This window comes from Scyliorhinus canicula, chromosome 2, assembly GCF_902713615.1.
Source record: "Scyliorhinus canicula chromosome 2, sScyCan1.1, whole genome shotgun sequence".
Taxonomy (NCBI): Eukaryota; Metazoa; Chordata; class Chondrichthyes; order Carcharhiniformes; family Scyliorhinidae; genus Scyliorhinus; species Scyliorhinus canicula.
In genome coordinates, this window is record NC_052147.1 from 183,324,982 (window position 1) to 183,346,991 (window position 22,010).

The 22,010-nt window shown below is 51.7% G+C and overlaps 1 protein-coding gene across 5 annotated transcripts in view; it reads right to left on the reverse strand.

Moving 5' to 3' along the window:
• Window positions 1-22,010, reverse strand: part of ankar (ankyrin and armadillo repeat containing) — a 326,309-nt gene that overhangs the window by 21,225 nt on the left and 283,074 nt on the right. For 4 of the 5 annotated variants that reach the window (XM_038789171.1, XM_038789172.1, XM_038789170.1 and 1 more), the window contains one exon: window positions 15,511-15,620. The exons of the other annotated variant lie outside the window; for it this stretch is intronic. In XM_038789171.1, coding sequence (XP_038645099.1) covers window positions 15,511-15,620 — 110 coding nt within the window. The remainder of the gene's footprint in view (window positions 1-15,510; window positions 15,621-22,010) is intronic. 5 annotated transcript variants of the gene reach the window in all.

Genomic DNA, 22,010 nt, shown 5'->3' on the forward strand with positions numbered 1-22,010 from the left:
AGCCACCTGATGTGTGCCTTCTCAGTACATCCCCGTCACCAGAAGTCCCCTTTAATTCTCGATAACTGTGGTAACCTAGCAAGGCCTAGATACAGGCCCGATTAAAATTGGGTGTTTTAAATTAAAGAATTCCTCCGATTAAGTTGTATATTCTAAATTAAAGAATTGGGAATTTTAAAATTATACTGCAGCAAACTTCAGGCAGACTGTTGGAATTCAGACTTGACCAAAGTCAAATACACAACCAACACACAAACTGCCAGAATATGTCTGGACCTGCCCTGTGATGCACTGTCAATTACGACGAGATGAGAGTAGAGAGTAATTGAGGCTTTATTACGCAGAGATGTGTAGCCTCCCGCAGCTGCTGCCGAAATGGCTGCAGCTCGGAGAGCCCACACATTTATACTCTGCCTACTGGGTGGAGCCAGCAGGCAGGGATCTATCCCCGTACCTGTAGTACAGGGGCCTTACCGTAATACACCTTATATACGATATATACAGGGCCGGCCCAAGGTACCGGCAACTCGGGCAGTCGCCCGGGGCGCCATGTGCTAGGGGTGCCAGAGACTCGGGTCCCGCGCATGCGCAGTTGGGCCGGTGCCAACCAGCGCATGCGCGGTGGCCGCCCTCCCCCAGGGCGGCCCCTTCCGCCCCCCCCTCCGCCCCCCCTCCGTCTGCCGCCCCCCCCTCCGTCCGCCTCCCCCTCCGTCCCCCCTCCGTCCGCCGCCTCCCCCTCCGTCCCCCTTCTGTCCGCCCCCCCTCCATCGGCCCGCCCCCTTGGCCCGCCCGCCCCCCCCCTCGGCCCGCCCCCCCCCCCTCGGCCGCCCCCCCCCCTCGGCCCGCCCCCCCCCCCTCGGCCCGCCCCCCCCCGGTCCTGCCCCCCCCTCGGCCCGCCCCCCCCGGCCTCGGCCCCGCCCCCCGCCCCTGGCCCCGCCCCCCCTCGGCCCCGCCTCGGCCTCATCCACGCCCCCACCCCCCGGGCCCGCCCCCCCTCGCCCCCCCCCCCCCCCCCCCCCCCCCCCCCGAAGGGCACCGAAGTTCAGCTTGCCCGGGGCGCCAGCAACCCTAGGGCCGGCGCTGGATATATACAATACAACAATACAACAGTGGTGACTACCACATTCACCCCCTATTAAAAAAGAGTCCAGCGGCGGTGGTGGAAGGCTATTTACATGCAAATGTTTAACATTTTAGGAAAAGTTAACAAATTCAGACGATCGGGTGCCTTGATCCATCATTGCGAGCACCGCAGCCCCGGTGGAGATGCAGGCGTCGGTTCGGGCGTCGGTGACTCCGGGAGCGTGTCGATCTCATCTTCATCCCCGGGTGGGACGAAGGGCGTATTGTCCTGGAGGACAACAGGTCATGGAGCTGCCAGTCACGTTGGGAGCGAAACCCCGGAGGTGGACTTCCTGAGGAAGGCAAAGAGACGTTCATGGGGAGTTTCGTTAGTCGCAGTGCAAAGGAGCTACCGAATGGAGTGGAGGGCGTCGGGGAGGACCTCTGCCAGCGGGAGGCCGGGAGATTTCTGGACCGTAGGGCCAGCTGGACGGCCTTCCAGACCGTCCCATTCTCCCGCTCCACCTGCCCGTTTCCCCGGGGATTGTAGCTAGTCATCCTGCTCGAGGCAATGCCTCTGCTGAGCAGGTACTGGCGTTCATAAATGAGGATCCCTGGTCGCCGTGGACGTAAGCGGGAAAACCGAACAGAGCGAAGATGGTGTTGAGGGCTTTGATGACGGTGGCAGACATCATGGGACAACGAAGGGGAATCTGGAGTATCCGTCGATCACATTGAGAAAGTACGTGTTTCGGTCGGTGGAGGGAGGGGCCTTTTGAAATCCACGCTGAGGCATTCAAAGGGACGGGAGGCCTTCAGGTGCTCTCGGTCTGGCCGGTAGAAGTGCGGTTTGCACTCCTCGCAGACCTGGCAGTCTCTGGTGATAGCCCTGACCTTCTCAATGGAGTAGGGCAGATTGCAGACCTTTATGAAGTGAAAGAACCGGGTGACCCCTGGGTGACAGAGAGCATCGTGTAGGGTCCGGAGTTGGTCCACTTGTGCACTGGCACATGTACCTCGGGATAGGGCATCGGGGGGCTCGTTGTGCTTACCGGGGCGATACAAAATCTCGTAATTGTAGGTGGAGAGCTTGATCCTCCACGTCAAGATCTTATCATTTTTGATCTTGCCCCCTGTGTGTTGTTGAACATGAAGGCAACCAACCGTTGGTCAGTGATGAGAGTGAATCTCCTGCCGGTCAGGTAATGCCTCCAGTGCCGCACAGCTTCAACGATGGCTTGGGCCTCCTTTTCGACGGAGGAGTGCCGAATTTTGGAGGCGTGGAGGGTGTGTGAAAAGAATGCCACGGGCTTGCCTGCCTGGTTGAGGGTGGCAGCCAGAGCGACGTCTGATGCATCGCTCTCGACTTGGAAGGGGAGCGTCTCGTCGACAGCGTGCATCTCAGCCTTGGCAATGTCAGCCTTGATACAGTTGAAGGCCTGGTGAGCCTTGGCCGTCAGTGGGAAAACGGTGGAGTGAATAAGTGGGCGGGCCTTGCTCGCATAGTTTGGGACCCACTGGGCGGAGTACGAGAAAAACCCCAAGCATCGTTTGAGGGCCGAGGGGCAGTGGGGAAGGGAGTGTTCCATGTGAGGGCGCATGTGATCGGGGTCGGGCCCTAGAACCCCATTTTGAACCACATAGCCGAGGATGGCTAATCGGTTAGTGCTGAACACGCACTTCTCCTTGTTGTAGGTTAGATTGAGGAGTTTGGCGGAGGAATTCGGAAAGGTTAGCGTCGTGATCCTGCTGGTCGTGGCCGCAGATGGTGACGTTATCCAGGTACGGGAAGGTGGCCCGCACTCCGTACTGGTCAAACATTCGGTCCATCTCCCGTTGGAAGACCGAGACCCCTTTAGTGGCGCCGAAGGGAACCCTAAAGAAGTGGTAAAGGCGGCCGTCCGCTTCAAAAGCGGTGTACGGGCGGTCTGCCTTGCGAATGGGGAGCTGGTGGTAGGCAGATTTTAGGTCCACCGTCGAGAAGACCCGGTACTGCGTAATCTGATTGACCATATCAGATATGCGTGGGAGGGGGTACGCGTCGAGCTGCGTGTACCGATTGATGGTCTGACTAGTCGACGACCATCCTGTTTTTCTCCCCAGTTTTTACAACTGCCACTTGAGCTCTCCAGGGGCTGTTGCTGGCCTCGATGATACCTTCCCCTAGCAGCCACTGGACCTCAGAAACGATGAAGGTCCTGTCCTGGGCGCTGCACCGTCTGCTCCTGGTGGCGATGGGTTTGCAATCTGGGGTGAGGTTTGCAAACAGAGAACGTGGGTCGACCTTAAGGGTCGTGAGACTGCAGAGAGGAAGGGGTGGTAGTGGTCCGCCAAATTTTAGGGTTAGGCTCTGGAGGTTGCACTGGAAGTCCAGGCCGAGTAGCAAGGCAGTGCAGAGCTTGGGGAGGACGTAGAGCCGGAAGCCGCTGAACTCTTCGCCCTCAATGGTGAGAGTGGCAGTACAGTACTCCCGGATCACCACGGAGTGGGATCCGGAGGCTAGGGAGTTTTTCTGGTTAATGGAGTGGACCGTGAGGGTGCAGCGCCTTACCATATTGTGGTGGATGAAGCTCTCAGTGCTCCCGGAGTCCAGAAGGCATAATGTCTCATGCCCATCGACCTTCACTGTCGTCGACTCGGTCGCGAGGTTGTGCGGTCGGGACTGGTCGCTCATGACGTAGGCGAGGCTCAGCTAATCGGCGGCAGTAGCAGGCGATGAGTGGCCAGATGAGGTGCCCGACGAGCAGGGGTCCTGAGGCGGGGACGATGGCGGCGCCCACGGGCCGCACATGTTGTGAGGTGAGCAAGATGGCAAGCAAGATGGCGGCACCCACGGGCCGCACGTGGTCTGAGGTGAGGATGATGGCGGCGCCCACGGGTCGCATGTGGGGGGTGCAGGGATAATAGTGGCGATCAAGCGGGCCTGGCACACAGCAGCTAAATATCCTTTCTTCCCGCATGCCTTGCAGCGGGCAGCGCTGCCGGGGGTGTTTTGTCTGTCTGGAGAAGTAGCACTTGGGTCCCCTGGGGTTGGTTGGCTGCCATGCGGCGCAGGCCTGGGGTTGGCTGGGGGTGGCCGCTGGTGGGATCCACGATGGGGTGTTTGCTGGCAGGGTCCACTATGCCCAGTGCAGTCGGGGGCATACACCTGTACATTGCGGGAGGCGACCGTGAGTGAGATCGCTAGCTTCTTGGCCACCGCAAGGTCGAGGGTCGCCCCTTCTTTTTTTTTTAAATAATTTTTATTGAAGAAATTTTTCAAAATACAAACATTTTAACCCCCCCTACATTTACATTTAAATTATAACAAAACAAAGTCAAACCCCTCTACTTAACAAAAAAAAGAGAAACGTCCCCCCCCCCCCCACTCGCGCGTCCCCCCCACCCCCCCCCCCCCCCCCCCCCCCCCCCCCCGCCGGCGAACCGACAGTCAGACCAACTTGTCATTTCTAGCAGCGTCCTCGGGCAGGCCTTGCCCGTGCCACCACCGCTACCGTACTTCCTTCGCCTTTGTCCCCCCCCCCCCCCCCCCCCCCCCCCCCTCCCTCCCGCCCTCCCCTCCCCTCCCGGGTTGCTGCTGTCACGGCCTCAGTTTCTATCTCTGATCCAAGAGGTCTAGGAAGGGTTGCCATCGCCTGAAAAACCCCTGCACCGACCCTCTCAGGGCGAATTTGATCCTTTCCAATTGGATGAAGTTTGCCATGTCGTTTAACCAGGTGTTAACACTCGGAGGCCTTTCGTCCCTCCACTGAATCAAGATCCTCCTCCGAGCCACCAAGGACGCAAAGGCTAATATTCCAGCCTCCCTCGCCTCCTGTACCCCCGGTTCCACCCCAACCCCGAAGATCGCAAGTCCCCATCCTGGCTTGACCCTGGACCCCACCACTCTCGACACCGTCCCTGCCACCCCCTTCCAGAACTCCTCCAGTGCCGGACATGCCCAAAACATATGTGCGTGATTCGCAGGGCTTCCCGAACATCTAATACACCTGTCTTCACCCCCGAAAAACCGACTCATCCTTGTCCCCGTCATGTGGGCTCTATGCAGTACCTTAAATTGAATGAGACTTAGTCTCGCACATGACGACGACGAGTTGACCCTCTCCAGGGCGTCTGCCCATGTCCCGTCCTCTATCTGTTCCCCCAGCTCTAACTCCCACTTATCTTTCAGCTCCACTACTGGTACCTCCTCCACCTCCTGCATAATCTTATAGATGTCCGAGATCTTCCCCTCCCCGACGCAGACCCCTGATAGCACCCTATCACTCACCCCCCTGTCGGGGAGCGCGGAGAACCCCTCTACCTGTCGTCTGGCAAATGCCTTCACTTGGAGGTACCTGAACGTGTTCCCCGGGGGGAGCCCAAATTTCTCCTCCAGCTCTCCCAGGCTCGCAAACCTCCCCTCTATAAACAAGTCCCTCAGTTGTCTAATACCCGCCCTCTGCCAGCTCTGGAATCCCCCTCCTGTGTTTCCCGGCGCAAATCTGTGGTTCCCTCTTAGTGGTGCCCCTATCAGACCTCCCACTTCCCCCCTGTGTCGCCTCCACTGCCCCCAGATCTTGAGGGTGGCCGCCACCACCGGGCTCGTGGTATACCTCGTGGGAGGGAGCGGCCATGGTGCCGTTACCAGTGCCCCTAAGCTTATGTTGCCGCAGGACGCCCTCTCCATGCGCTTCCAGGCTGCCCCCTCCCCTTCCATCATCCACTTTCGTACCATCGATGTATTCGCCGCCCAGTAATATCCTGAAAGGTTGGGTAACGCCAGCCCTCCACTATCCCTACTCCGCTCCAAAAAGACCCTTCTAACTCTCGGGGTGCCATGTGCCCACACATACCCCATGATACTACTCGTTACCTTCTTGAAAAAGGCCCTGGGGAGGAAGATGGGCAGACACTGGAACAAAAACAAGAACCTCGGGAGGACCGTCATTTTAACTGACTGCACCCTCCCTGCCAGCGACAGCGGCACCATGTCCCACCTCTTAAACTCCTCCTCCATCTGTTCCACCAGTCTGGAAAAGTTCAACTTGTGGAGGGTCCCCCAGTTCTTTGCCACCTGCACCCCCAAATACCTAAAACTTTTAACTGCTCTTTTGAAGGGGAGCCTCCCAATTCCCTCCCCTTGGTCTCCCGGGTGTATTACAAAGACCTCACTTTTCCCCAGATTTAATTTATACCCCGAAAAGTCCCCGAACTCCGCTAGTATCCCCATTACCTCCGGCATTCCCCCCTCCGGGTCTGCCACATACAACAACAAATCATCCGCATAGAGCAAGACCCGATGTTCCTCCCCTCCCCTTGTCAGTCCTCTCCACCCCCCTGAACCCCTCAGTGCCATCGCCAACGGCTCAATCGCTAATGCAAAGAGTAAGGGGGATAGGGGACATCCCTGCCTAGTACCTCGATGGAGCCCAAAATATTCTGACCTCCTCCCGTTTGTTACCACACTTGCCATCGGAGCTGAATAGAGCAGTTTTACCCACTTGATAAATCCCTCCCCAAACCCAAACCTTTCCAACGTCTCCCACAAGTATTCCCACTCCACCCTGTCAAATGCCTTCTCCGCGTCCAACGCTACCACTATCTCCGCCTCCCCTTCCACTGCTGGCATCATAATCACATTTAACAATCTCCGGACATTTGTGTTAAGTTGGCGTCCCTTCACGAACCCCGTCTGGTCTTCATGGACTACCCCTGGCACACAGTCCTCTATCCTGGTTGCCAGGACCTTTGCTAACAGCTTGGCGTCAACATTCAGGAGGGAGATGGGCCTGTAGGACCCGCACTGGACCGGGTCCTTGTCCCGCTTCAAAATCAAGGAGATCAGGGCCTGCGACATTGTTGGGAGCAGAACCCCCCCCCTCGCGCGCCTCATTAAAGGCTCGCACCAGCACTGGACCCACCAAGTCCACAAATTTCCTGTAAAACTCCACCGGGAACCCATCCGGCCCCGGCGCCTTCCCCGCCTGCATCTGGCCTATCCCTTTAATTAGCTCCTGCAGCTCTATCGGCGCCCCCAACCCTTCTACCAGCTCCTCCTGTACCTTTGGGAACCCCAATTTGTCGAGAAAGTTCTTCATTCCCCCTCTCCTCTTTGGCGGTTCAGACCTATACAATTCCCTATAGAAGTCCCTAAAGACCCTATTCACCTCTTGCCCCTTCTGCACTACGTCCCCACCCCTCCCTCTCACTCCCCCAATCTCTCTGGCTGCCTCTCGCTTACGAAGCTGGTGTGCCAGCATCCTGCTCGCCTTTTCCCCGTACTCATACGCCGCACCCTGTGCCCTTCTCCACTGCATTTCCGCCTTCCTAGTGGTCAGTAGGTCGAACCTGGCCTGCAAGCTACGCCGCTCCCTTAATAGCCCCTCCTCTGGTGCCGCCGCATATTTCCTATCTACTTCTAGGAGCTCCCCCACCAGCCTCTCCCTTTCCTGCCTCTCCTTCCTCTCTCTGTGTGCCCTTATGGAGATCAGCTCTCCTCTAATCACTGCTTTCAAGGCCTCCCAGACCGTCCCCACCTGCACCTCACCTGTGTCATTCGTACCCAGATAGTTCTCAATGCCCGTTCTCACCCTTCTGCACACCTCTTCGTCCGCCAACAGCCCTACATCCAGGCGCCACAACGGGCGTTGATCCCGCGCCTCCCCCATGTCCACGTCCACCCAATGTAGTGCATGGTTTGATATCGCAATGGCCGAGTACTCCGTGTCCTGCACTCTCGGTATCAGCCCCCTGTTCAATACGAAAAAATCGATCCTAGAGTACACTCTGTGGACGTGGGAGAAAAAAGAATACTCCCTCGCCCTAGGCCTACCAAATCTCCATGGGTCTACCCCTCCCATCTGCTCCATGAACCCCCTTAACACCTCTGCCGCTGCCGGCCTCCTGTTCGTCCTGGAACTCGATCTATCCAGCCCAGGGTCTAACACCGTATTAAAGTCCCCTCCCATGATCAGGCCCCCTGCCTCCAGTCCCGGGATGAGGCCCAGCAGGCGCCTCATAAAACCCGCGTCGTCCCAGTTCGGGGCATACACATTTACCAGTACCACATTCTCTCCCTGCAACCTACCCCTCACCATCACATACCTGCCCTCCTTGTCTGCCACCACCTCTGCCGCCACAAACGACACCCTCTTTCCCACCAAAATCGCCACCCCCCGGTTCTTGATATCCAAGCCTGAGTGGAACACCTGTCCCACCCACCCCCTTCTCAGGCGGACCTGATCTGCTACCCTCAAATGAGTCTCCTGCAGCATTGCTACATCAGCCTTCAGTCCCTTCAGGTGTGAGAAGACCCTTGATCTTTTGACCGGCCCATTCAGCCCCCTTACGTTCCACGTGATCAATCGGATCGCAGAGCGACCCGTCCCTACTCCCTGTCGATTAGCCATGTCTTGTCCCTTGCTCGCCCCGGGTCATCCCTCCTTTTCTGACCCGCTTCCCATAGCGATGGCCCCCCCCCCACCCCCCGGCTCTCCCCTTCTCGTCCCTGGTCTTTCCAGCAGCAACCCGGTGTCCCCCCCCAGCCCCCCCCCCCCTTACCCCCCCCCCCCTGGCTAGGACCCCTCCTAGCCGCGATGTACCCAACATCGTACTCCCGAGAGTCAGCTGGTCTCCGCTGACCCGGCTGCTCCTGCCACATTCCGACTCCTCCCGGTTCACCCCATCTGCGCCCGTGAAAGATCCCCTTAAAACCCCAGAGAAAGACCCGCTTAATCAACCCGCTCCCCCCCGGCCCGTCTCCCCAACTTAACGATATAAATACCCAATGGCAACTAAATACATAAATACTTAACTACATACTTAAATAACAAAATAATTAACTAGCTATCAACTAACAGTGTGCCCAACCATCACCCTCCATCAAACAGTATAAATAACCGCAGATAACCATAACCCGAAAAGAAAAAAAAAAGAACAAAAACCCCCCCCCCCCAAGCACCCAAAGGAAAAGGGTAAAAGGGGTAAATAACTAAGGGAAATTGGAAACGGGAAGAAACACCCCATAAGAAGCCAACGACCCACAATAGAGATTTCAACAGTACAAATATACAGAAACACCCAACCACTCGAAACCTTCAAGATATTCAGAAAAGTCAACCGTTCGAGAAAAAACACCCCAAACCATCCACGAAACTGTTACCCAGTTCCGACCTGGCCTGAAAAAGAAAAGGGCCACTTGCTCAATCAAGAGTCCCCAGGCGGCTACGACCGCCGGTGCTCCCAGGTTTTAGTTCGTGTCCAACTTTTCCTCTTGTACAAAGGTCCAGGCCTCCTCTGGGGACTCGAAATAATGATGTTGGTCCTTGTAGGTGACCCACAAGCGCGCCGGCTGCAGCATTCCAAATTTGATCTTTTTCGCGTGTAGCACCGCCTTTGTCCGGTTGTACCGGGCCCGCCGCGTTGCCACCTCCGCACTCCAGTCCTGGTACACCCTTACCGTCGAGTTCTGCCACTTGCTGCTTTTCTCCCTTTTTGCCCACCTCAGGACTTTCTCTCGATCACTTAGCCGCTGGAACCGCACCAGCACCACCCTCGGGGGCTCGTTTGCCCTAGGCCTCCTGGCCATGACCCGGTATGCCTCTTCCAATTCCAGGGGCGCCGGACCGGCCCCTTCCCCCATCAGGGAGCTCAACATCTCCGCCACATATCCCGGGAGATCCGACCCCTCCAGGCCTTCTTCCAGGCCCAGGATCCTCAAATTTTTCCTCCTCATCCGAGTGTCCAGCTCCTCGAAGCGGCTCTGCCACTTCATGTGGAGTGCCTCGTGCACCTCCACCTTTGCCCCGATGACTGTGGCCTCCTCCTCCCTCGCGGTCATCTCCTGCTGCAGCTCTTTAATCGACGCCTCTTGGATTGCCTGGGCTCCCACCAACCTGGTGGCCGTCGCGTTCATGGACTCTAAGAGCTCCACTTTCATCTCCGTGAAAAAACGGAGGAGAGCGGCCTGCTGCTCCTCCGCCCATTTCTTCCACTCCTCCGATGCTCCGCCGGCCGCCATTTTGATTTTCTTCCCCCGCTTTTTTTGGGGAGCTGCTGCCGTTTTTCTTGCCGCTCCACTCCGGGTACCGACCATAAAATCGGTCTAGTTCTCCTCAGGGGACCTTCCCCCACCGGGATTCGTCTTTTCAGCACAGTTGGGGCCCTCCAATTGGCCCAAAAACACCTTTGTCGCAGGAGCTTCCAAATGTGCGGCTTAGCTAGTCATAGCCGCAACCGGAAGTCTCGAGGGTCGCCCCTTCTAAGAGGCGCTGGCGGATGTAAGCTGACCCTATGCCAGTGATGAACGTGTCTCTAATTAGAAGTTCAGAATGTTTAACGACCGAAACGGCCTGGCAATCGCAGTCCCTCGCCAGGGCATGCAGGGCACGGCAGAAATCTTCCACAGACTCACCGGGGAGTTGATGCCGCGTGGACAGGAGTTGCCTGGCGTAGATTTTGTTGGTCTGCTGAGCGTCGTTCTCCTTCAGTCGCGCCATGGCCTCAGCGTAGGTAGGCGCGTCCCGGATGAGGGGAAAGATATCGGAGCTCAGCCATGTGTAGAGGATCTGGAGCTTCTGTGCCTCTGAGGGTGGTTCTGTCACAGATTCGATGTATGCCTCGAAGCAAGCTAACCAATGTGCGAAGGCCAACTTGGTGTTGTCTGCTTGAGGGTGCAGCTGCAGACGATCAGGCTTGATGCGGAGATCCATCATTGTAAAATCTCTGCGTAATAAATTGATGCACTATCAATTCCGAGACGAGAGTCGAGTGTAATCGGGGCTTTATTATGCAGAGATGTGTCGCCTCCCACAGCTGCTGCCGAAATGGCTGCAGCTCAGAGAGCCCACACATTTATACTCCTCCTACTGGGCGGTGCCAGCAGGCAGGGATCTACCCCCATACCCGTAGTACAGGGGCCTAACCGTAATACACCTTATATACGATATATACAATACAATACAACAGTGGTAACTACCACACCCTGTCAATCGCCCATCAAGGAAGAGATCATTGCATCTATTGATATGTACAGGTCTATTGTCAGTAGTCCAGATCGAGCCAGATTTTCTGTCACCCAGAGTTTCTACAGCTCACACCACCAGCGATGGGACACCTGAGATGGGCGCGGTGGCCTGTCAAACAGTCATCAACGGGACCACTGGCTACTGGAAAGGGAAGGAACTGCCAACGAGAACCACCTTTGTGAAGACAGGCCAGAGGAATTCCAGTGATAGATCTATAGCCTACCAATCCATCTTTATGGATAGTATACACCAGTGTTTTTCAAACTTTCTTTCCTGGGACCCATTTTTACCAAATGGCCCACCTTCGGGACCCGCGGCGGCCGATATTCGTGAACCATGCCGGCCGACATTCGCGACCCACCATTTTCTCTTATCTATAATGCCTGCTTGGTCCTCATTTACTTGTTTGCTGCTGACAAAATGGAGGAATCATAATCGTGCCCAAAGCACGTGATTTCGAAGTTCGGGGGACGTGACCTGCTCTCTGCCTTCCTTCAGGCAGGAAGATTACATTGAATTTTTAAAAAAATATTCTCCTGTGTCTCACTGTGGGCACAGTGGTTAGCATTGCTGCCTCACAGCTCCAGGGTCCAAGGTTCAGTTCCCCCTTCGGGTGACTGTGTGGAGTTTGCACTTTCTCCCCATGTCTGCATGCGTTTCCTCCAAGTACTCCGGTTTCCTCCCACAGTCTAAAGATGTGCAGGTTAGGTGGATTGGTCATGCAAAATTGCCCCCTAGTGTCTAAAGGTTAGTTGCAGAACTGGATTACGGAGAGAGAGTGGGCCTAGTTTAAGCTTAAATAGGGTTCTCTACCCAAGCGCCGGTGCAGACCCGATGAGCCGAATGGCCTCCTTGTGCACTGTAAATTCTATGATTCTATCAGAGGAAGGTGAAGATACAAAATGATTCAAGCGTGTTTTATGAAGAGATGATGGAGCAGGTGAAAGGAGATTAAGGAACAGGTTCTCATACCTGATTACATGCTGCAGAAACCCACATGAGATAGGGAATATTTGTGAAGAGGCTGGTAAATCTTCACTGTTAGATAACTAGGCATATATCCATTTATGTTATGGAACACTTGATTGAATTCATAGTTCCAAATATTAACCACTAATTTTTCAAATATGCTCATGGAAGAAATCCACGAGAGGGGTGGGATTTTTCTCCCGCCTCATTGTTCGACATTGCAATTGATATTAATCATACTGATAATGGTTAAAACAACATTGACTCCAGCTTAATTTAATTTTCACATTTACAATATTAATAGCCCATGTCCAACAATCCAATAACCCAGAATAATGTGTTTAAAGCAGTTCAGTTTGCTGTACTGCGCAGTAGACACATCGTGGTTTCATTTAGAAACATCTTTGCCAAAGATATGGGTGCACTTTGTGGGCAGTAATTACGGCCTTGAGTCAGCAGCTTAACATACATCTAGGACTGCAACACAATCTATTCTAACAATAATGGCGCTCTATTTGTAGCTGGGTCAGTTGAACGCAAATTTCAATTCCAGTCTGCTATATCTGCATAAAAGCTAGGGCAGCACGGTGGCCTAGTGGTTAGCACAACCGCCTCACGGCGCTGAGGTCCCAGGTTCGATCCCGGCTCTGGGTCACTGTCAGTGTGGAGTTTGCACATTCTCACCGTGTCTGCGTGGGTTTCGCCCCCACAACCCAAAAATGTGCAGAGTAGGTGGATTGGCCATGCTAAATTGCCCCTTAATAGAAAAAATAATTGGGTAATCTAAATTTATTTTTAAAAAAAAATCTGCATAAAAGCCGAAGCAGAACATTTTAAAACTACCTCAGTATGTGAATTACAGTCCATGTTCATTCTGTGTTTGATATAAATACTGGTGACACATTTAAAATACCTGTTAATCAGATGCAAGATACTCAAAATATGGCACTGCTATGATTATAGTTCAAAAACTAATTCCCTATTTGAAGACAACATGTTATTCCACAAGATGCCTGATCTTAACTTAACAAAAACATCAATATCAGTGCAGGGACGATTGTTGGTTCTTGTTACTGAAAGTTAGAGATTAAAAACTTTAACTGAAGAGACTCATTGGGAAGAGCGAGGAACTGAACCGAGTCATTGACATAAAGACTCAGCAGAAATACCCAAGATGTGGAAGGGATGAAGGAACAATTCTGAAAATGTCACTAAACACTGCCTGGGTCACAGGAAAAGTGAAATCGTGGAACGAGCTTCAACAAAATTAGTTTTGACTGTGTCCAATCCCCAGTCTCGGCGAAATGGTGGCCGACCAGCGCAACGAGCTCCATGAACTGACGATTGGCGGGAGAGTCGGGAAAAGTGAAACTTTTGATAATGCTGCAAGTCTCCCCAATCTAAACCACAATGGAGAGTGACTGTCGTCCCTGACTATGTTGTTCAGATTAATTGTTTTAAAATGTAAAAATTGAAAAAAAAAAATTGTTCTATCCCCAGTCTTTTTTTTTAATTTTAGAGTGTCCAATTGTTTTTTCCAATTAAGGGGCAATTTAGCGTGGTCAATCCAACTAACCTGCACATCTTTGGGTTGTGGGGGTGAAACCCACGCAGATACGGGGAGAATGTGCAAACTCCACACGGACAGTGACCCAGGGCCGGGATTCGAACCCGGGTCCTCAGCTCATTGAGGCAGCAGTGCTAACCACTGCATCACTGTGCTGCCCCCCTATCCCCAGTCTTGGCGTTGAACACCTCAAGCTAACTGATTAGTGGTATATCTGTCGCTTGAGTGGAGGTCTCCCAAGGTCTAATGTAGGGCTGCTTGGTCCAGAGGAAATGGCGCCATCTGCAGCTCCACTTGACCCTTGTTGCCAGGGTAAAGTCTCAGAAACAATTCTATGGCAAGGTTTGGCTTTATTCAGGTTACTATACACTCCTCCTACTCCTGCACTCAGCCCACAACTGGGCCAGGGTATTTATATCGTAGCAGTTCTTGGAAAAGGAGGATTAGCCCCACCCTCTCATCTTGGTAGATCGTATTCAAGTGAGGCCACAGGGACTCTGAGGTTGCAGATCCCTGGACCTCCTGTAGGGTTATAACAGTTTGCCTTGGGCAGCAGGTTGGTGAAGTAGTTAGCACTGCCGCCTCATGGCACTGAGGTCCTGGGCCCGGTCAAGGCTCCCGTGCCCGTGTGGAGATTGCACATTCTCCCCATGTCTGTGTGGGTTTTGCCCCAACAAACCCAAAAAGATGTGCAAGGTAGGTGGATTGGCCACGCAACATTGCCCTTTAATTGGAAAAAAATAATAATTAGGTACTCAAATTTATTTAAAAAATAACAGTTTGCCTGTGCGTCCTCAAGTGCAAATTAATGGCCACTTAAGGGCCTTATCCTAATGCTGCTTGGATTTTATCCACAGTGGGAACGAGATTTGTCTGGTCACCAGGCCACTCAGTAAATGTTCACGAGCCTTGGTTCCGGGCACAGAAGTTGTTTCCTCGATGGGAATCATGTTCCCATCAAAGGCTTCCCCGAAAAGTGCAAACCCCCCACCTATGTTCTTTCCCATTGCCCTTTCCATCCATACCCCCACCCCTATCACCCCATCATTAGGTCCTGCTAACCTGGCCCTGTCAAAACCCAAGTCTCGGCTCCAATCCTGTACACCTCCCTCTTGGCCTTGCTGCTACCCCAACACTGGTCATAGTTTCTGGTGCACTGCTGGTACATCAGAGTTGCCTACCCTCTGATTGGCAGCTCATGGAGGCAGGACTTCCTCTTGGGAAAGTGGGTGTGGAATGAGCCAGTTAAGTGGAGGCAGGCTCATTCCTGACTTTCATACAAGGGGCCTTGTATAAAATTCAGCTTTTTCCCATTAGCTCTCCATTTGGACTTGTCCCAGCAACCCTTTTGTCCTTGTTAATGTATTGCCGTCAAGACTATTTTCCATAGAGATCCAGTTTAATTGTTATGGTGTTCTAACCTGCCCAGATCCTATTGGCTGGGGACAATTGGTTACTCATGTTCCATTTTAGGCCTTGGGGAATATGAACTCCCCCAATGAGGGGCTGAACAATCATTGGCAGTGCAGCTGTATAAATAGAGCTGGCCAGTGTGGTACTGACTAGAGAGGGAACCAGCAGTGAACTACTGGCACTCTGCATATATTAGTGTAAATAAAGGTACTTTCTGTTTGGCTCTAAAAGCTCGTGCTGGATTCTTTGTGGCCCTCAAAACATGGGTTAATAAAATATCTAGGATATTGTAGAACCTGACATGGAGATGTTATGTAGTAATTATATGTACTAAAAGTCCAGGGTCTTCTTAGCACCTGGGTTTGAACATCATTGACCTATTTTAATATGCATCACATGTGAGAATGTAACTGCATAAGAGTAACACATTACTCTTTGTAGCATGCAAAGACATATTCACAAAGATTTTACTTCTGTTGGTGCTTTCTTTACCTGTTCCCCCTCAGAATATAACTGTGGACAAAGATGTTCCACAGCTCCCATTGTAATAATAGCATCGGAAATACCTGCTCTGGTCTGAGTAAGAGAGGACAGCATCTGGCCTATAAGGAAAACAATTGTACAAGTTGATTCAAACATTATTAATCTACAGTAAAATTTCATTATGTCAACTGAACAGATTCTGTGTGAACTAAAATTTGAGAATCAAGTGATATTAAATAAAATAGCTCCCACCTGTGATGGACTTTTGGACCTTTCTCCCCGGTTTTTACAGATTTTATGGGTTAAATCGGTGAAGAGTGAGACAGTGAGGAGAAATCCCACTCCAGAGTACAGAGAATTGGACCAGAAGTGGCCATGTGAGAAGACAAAGTCCTACAAGGAAGACGTGAGCAGAGCTGGCAATGTGAGAAAGCGTTGCGGAGAGGCAGGGCCCTGGGGAGACGGCACAGTGGTCGACGCAGCAGCTGGTGAAGTTTTTTGAACATTGCTTCACCAAGCTTAAGAAGGACACGCTGGACCCGATCGAGGCTTTGACTGATCAGGTGGTGCAGAACCAAGAAACCCACAGATCTGTGATCCAGGAGGTGGAGAAAAAGGTGTCCGAGCACGAGGAATACATAACCGATGTATGACTTTCATCAAGGAAAAAAGACTGGAGGTGAACTAAAAGACATTGACTCCTTGGAGAGCACTGAATCCTTGAAGGCGACTTGTTGAAAATCACTTTTGTGCTGATTTGAATAAGTGGTGTTATGTGCGACAAGGGGCTGTTTTGATGGCTGAAGTTAAATTTGTCTTGTGGCTGTTTTTTCTGATGTTTGTTTACTGGGGAACGTGATGCTTTGAATATGTTTGTCCTAATGGGGGGAGAAGGGCCAGAACAATGGGGAGACAGATTGTTTGGTGCCATGGGTGGGAGCTATCAAGTCAACTTAGTCAGCTGACTCACGGAAGCACAGTGGGGAGCGAGCAGGTGTTAAGCTGGAGCTTGAGATGGGGGGTTGGGTTGCTAGTGCTGTTACCGGGGGGGAGGGAGAAGGGGGCGGGGGGAGAGCTGCTTTGCTGACAGGGGAGGAACTGTTACTAGGGGACAAATGGGAGGTCGGGGACAGCGAATGCCCGAGAACGCGAGCTGGAGACTGGCCTAAAAAGGGTGATGGCTAGTTGCCGGGGGGAGGGGGGGGGGGGGGGGCAGGAAGCCCCTCGACCAGGTTGATTGCATGGAACGTCAGAGTGTTGAATGGGCCGGTCAAGAGGGCTCATGTGTTTGCGCATTGGAGGGGGCTGAAGGCAAACGTGGCAATGTTACAAGAGACACACCTAAAGGTTATAGACCAGACTAGATTTAGAAATGGGTGGGTTGGCCAAGTATTCTACTCAGGGCTGGACTTAAAGACCAGGGGGGTAGCGATCTTGATCAATAAATGAATGGCATTCGAGGCAGGAGGCAATCATGTCAGACATGGGGGATAGGTACATAATGGTGAGTGGGAAGCTGGATGGGGTGCGGGTGGTACTCGTGAACGTATATGCTCTGAATTGGGACAATGTGGAATTTATGAGGTTGGTATTAGGTAAGATCCCAGACTTCGAGTCAATTAACTTGATTATGGGGGGAGATTTTAATATAGTCATTGATCCGGAATTGGACTGGTCAAAATCCAGGACAGGGAGGATGCCAGCTGCGGCAAAGGAATTGAAGGGGTTATGGAACAGATAGGGGGAGTATACCCATGGAGGTTTGCATGGCCAAGGGCGAAGATGTTTTCTTTTCTCTCCCATGTCCACAAGGTATACTCTTGCATCGACTTTCTTGTTCTGAGCAGGGCTCTAATACCAGAGTTGGATACTGGATACTGAGTACTCGGCAATCACAGTGTCGAATCATGCCCCACATTGGGTGGTTCTATGGGTTAGTTTGGAGAGAGGACAATGCCCGTTATGGAGACTGGATATGGGGTTGTTAGCAGACGAAGCAATCTGTGGGCAGGTGAACAAGTCCATCCAGAACCATCTGAAACAAATGATACGGGGGAGGTATCTGCAGCAACGGTTTGGGAAGCTTTGAGGTCAGTGGCCAGAGGGGAATTAATCTCGATACGGCCCCACAGAGAAAAGGCGGAATGGCTGAGAAGGGATAGGTTAGTTGAGGTGATACTCCAGGTGGGCAGGAGATACTCAGAGGCCCCGGGCGCTGGGCTACTGAGGGAGCAGCGGAGGTGACAGGCAGAGTTTGGGCTGTTGACTACAGGGAAAGTGGTGGAACAGCTGAGGAAGGCAAGGGGACTTATGAGTAAGGGGAAAAGGCAAGCAGAATGTTAGCGCACCAGCTCAGAAAAAGGGAGCGGGCCAGGGAGGTAGGGAGCGTAAAGAGTAGAGGCAGGAATACTGTCCTGGACCCAGTGGGGGTGAATGAGGTGTTGAAGGACTTTTACAGCAAATTATATGAGTCGGAACCCCCGGCTGGGGTGGAGGGGATGAGGCAGTTTTTGGGTCAGTTCAGGTTCCTGAGGTTGGATGAGGATCTGGTGGAAGGGCTGGGAGCCCATTTGAAATTGAGGAAATAATTGAGGGGCTGGAGGGCATGCAGTCGGGCAAGGCCCCGGGGCTGGACGGCTACCCGGTGGAATTCTATAAGATGTTTTCAGAGATATTGAGCCCACTGCTGGTGAGGACATTTAATGAAGCAAGAGAGAAGGGAGTCATCCCCACAACAATGTTGCAGGCCTCGATTTCATTGATCCTGAAACGGGAGAAGGATCTGGAGCAATGCGGGTCATACAGGCCAATTTCTCTACTGAATGTGGATACCAAACTGCTGGCTCAGATACTGGCTACAAAGGTAGAGGACTGTGTCCCGGGGGTGATGGGGGAAGACCAGACGGGATTTGTAAAGGACAGGCAACTCAAGGCCAATGTTCAAAGGCTTTTAAATGGTATTATGATGACCACAGAAGGAGGGGTGATGGAGGTGGTAGTAGTGATGGATGCAGAGAAGGTCTTTGATTGAGTGGAGGGGGATTACCTGTGGGAGGCGCTGGGAAGGTTTGGTTTTAGTGAGGGCTTAATTGACTGGGTGTGGTTGTTCTATCAGGCACCAGTAGCGAGTGTGCGTACGATCCAGGTGAGGTCGGGGTATTTTAAACTACGAGGGACGAGGCAAGAGTGCCCCCTCTCCCTGTTACTGTTTGCCCTGGCCATAGAGCCATTGGCCATGGTGTTAGGGGCATCGAGGACTTGGAAAGGGCTGGTTCGGGGGATTGGGGGGGGGGGGGGGGGTGGGATGTGGAGCACCAGGTCTCGCTTTAGGAAGATGACCTGCTCTTGTATATTTCAGACCCGTTGGAGGGGATGGGGGATGTTATATGGATCCTTGGGGAATTTGGTAATTTTTCGGGGTATAAATTGAACATGAGGAAAAGCGAGATGTTTGTGATCCAGGCAAGAGGGCAGGAGAAGAGACTGGGAGAGCTGCGGTTTGGAATGGTAGGAAAGAGCTTTCAGTATCTGGGAATCCAGGTGGCCCGGGAATGGGAGGCACTGCACAAGTTAAACCTATCCCGGCTCGTAGAACAAATGAAAGAGGACTTTAAGAGATGGGACATGCTCCCACTATCACTGGCGGGGAGGGTACAGACCGTGAAAATGACGGTCCCACCAGATTTCTGTTTGTCTTTCAGTGCCTCCCCATCTTCATCCCGTGGGCCTTTTTCAAGCGGGTGAATAAGGTCATTTTGGGCTTTGTGTGAATGGGTAAAACCCTGCAAGTGAAAAAAGTGTTGCTGGAGCACAGTCGGGGGGAGGGTGGGTTGGTGCTGCCGAACGTCTGCAATTACTACTGGGCGGCTAATATAGCCATGATTAGGAAGTGGGTAGTGGGGGAGGGGTCGGCATGGGAGCGGATGGAGGCAAAGACACTAGTTTGGCAGCACTGATAACGGCACCTCTTCCGTTCTCGCCGGCCCGATACTCCACAAGTCCGGTGGTGGTGGCGGCTCTGAGAATCTGGAGGCAGTGGAGGAGATATAAGAGAGTGGAGGGAGCATCGGTATGGACTCTGATTTATAATAATCATCGGTTTGTACCAGGTAGGCTGGATGGTGGGTTCCGGAGATAGCAAAGGAGGATGGGGGATCTATTTATAGACGGGAGCTTCCCCAGCTTGAAAGCCTTGGAGGGTAAATTTGAATTGCCAGCAGGGAATGGGTATAGGTATTTGCAGGTGTGAGATTTCTTGAGAAGACAGGTTCCGGCCTTCCCGTTGCTGCTGCCACGGGGGATACAGGACAGAGTAATCTCCAGTACCTGGGTGGGAGAGGGGAAGGTATCAGATATTTACCAGGAACTTTTGGATGCAGAGGAAATGGAGGAGCTTAAGGGCAAGTGGGAGGACGAGCTAGGAGGAGTGATAGAGGCGGGTCTGTGGGCGGATGCTCTAGGCAGGGTTAACACATCCTCATCAAGTGCCAGGCTTAGCCTGATACAATTCAAGGTAGTCCACCGGGCACACATGACAGAGGCCCAGATGAGCAAGTTTTTTGGGGTAGAGGACAGGTGTGCAAGGTGCGCAGGAAGCCCAGAAAATCATGTCCACATCTTTTGGGCATGCCCGAAGCTCAGAGGGCTTTGGCAGGGTTTCACTAAAGCAATGTCCATGGTACTCAAAACATGGTTGTTGCCGGATCCGGAGATGGCGGAAGAGCCGGGAGCTCAGGGGGCAAAAGAGGCCAATGTCTTGGCCTTTGCCTCCCTAGATCTTATTAATGTGGAGGGACTCAAAGCATCCCCCCCCCCCCCGAGTGTAGAGACCTGCGTTAGTGACATGGCTGGGTTTCTCAGTCGCGAGAAAATAAAGTTCACCTTAAGAGGGTCAATGGTAGGGGAGTGGGGGGGAATAGGGCTGGATTGCTGTTTTATGGCTGAGGTGGAAATGTTTATTGTACCATGTTTATGTTGCTGTTATTGTTATTATTATAAAAACTTGCAAATACCCTCATAAAAATATTTTTAAAAAAAAGAATAAGCTATACATTAATTGAATCAAAAATCAATTTCGGATTTGTTCATGGGCAGGTGGTGCTCAAAACAAGAAAACCATCAACAGGGAATTCAGTTGTAATGATCATCATGATCAAAGAACCCCCACTAATCACTCTTTAGGCTCATACATGAATACCAATCACTTGATTGCGGCCAAGGACCTGTTCCCAAAAAGGAATTAGCATCTTCAGGGCAGTAGAGAGATCTGCTGAGGAAAAATAGTATTTTAATTAACTCCTTGGGAATAATGAACATATCAGTTCATTCAGGTCCAGTTTTCTGGTGCTGTCAATAAATGTACTCATCCATCAATAATCACACCTGTTCTGTTAGAAGAAACAAAATGACAGATGGACCTATTCACGTCTGCAAATATGCACAAATAATGACATCAATCTTTAGGCTTTTTCCTGTATACTTTGAGAGGAAGAAGGGCAAATAAACTATTATATAATACGTAAATATTGCTACTCCACCCTGGGCAAGTGCATGGTCAATTCCAGCCCCACATGCCCTGAAGTCACAACACAAGTGAATTAACCAATAACACTTATAAAAATTCCTGCAGTATTTGGCCCTTGGCTGTCCAACAATTACAGTCACCAGGTTTGTAAGTTAAACCACAATTGCTGTTTATTTATACCAAGCACTTTCATGAAATATACAATAAATATAACTGGATAACAGCAAGCTAATATATACTACCCCCTTTAACTGTCCTACCCTCTACCAGCACGCACAAGACAGAGAAACACAGAAAGGTGGAAATGGGTAAAAAATAAGGATGAAGGTCAAAAGATAAGTCTTTGTTTCAGATGGTGGTTCTTTTGCACCCGTTCTTTACATCCAGTTTGTAGTTTCATAATCATATGTTTTGTTCTTGGTGACATCTCATTTAGATTTTTCTTTATTATCGCTACAAGTGGTCAGAGAACTGTTTCAACTGAGAATGTTGGTAAGCCATATACGTAATCATGAAATTGGTCTCAGCCATTGAGCAAACTTGAACATTCTTTCTCGATCTGAGCATATTTATGCTTTGTGTCAGTCATTGATAAGTGAATGGCAGAACTCTTGCTCCCGTGTCAAGTTTAGCATTTAAAAAAAAATCTTTTTATTCTCCTAATTTTCCACATTTTCATCAAATACACAACAAAAGAAAACCCACAATAACAAATACAGTACCAATCCTCCTAGCGTCCCCTTCAATATACAAACCCAAACATCACCCATAACTTCCAACTAAAACAAAGCAAAAAGACCAAAATAATTTTTTTATTATTACTTCACCAGAGTTACAAAGCCAGAACTAAGAGTGTTGGCAGGGCCAAATGCCTAATCCAGCTCCTTGCCTGATCCAAAAACCAATTCAAATTCAAATTGAATCCTATTCATGGTCTTCACAAGAGAGACATACTAGATCCAGACATTATGGTAGCAGCAGGGTA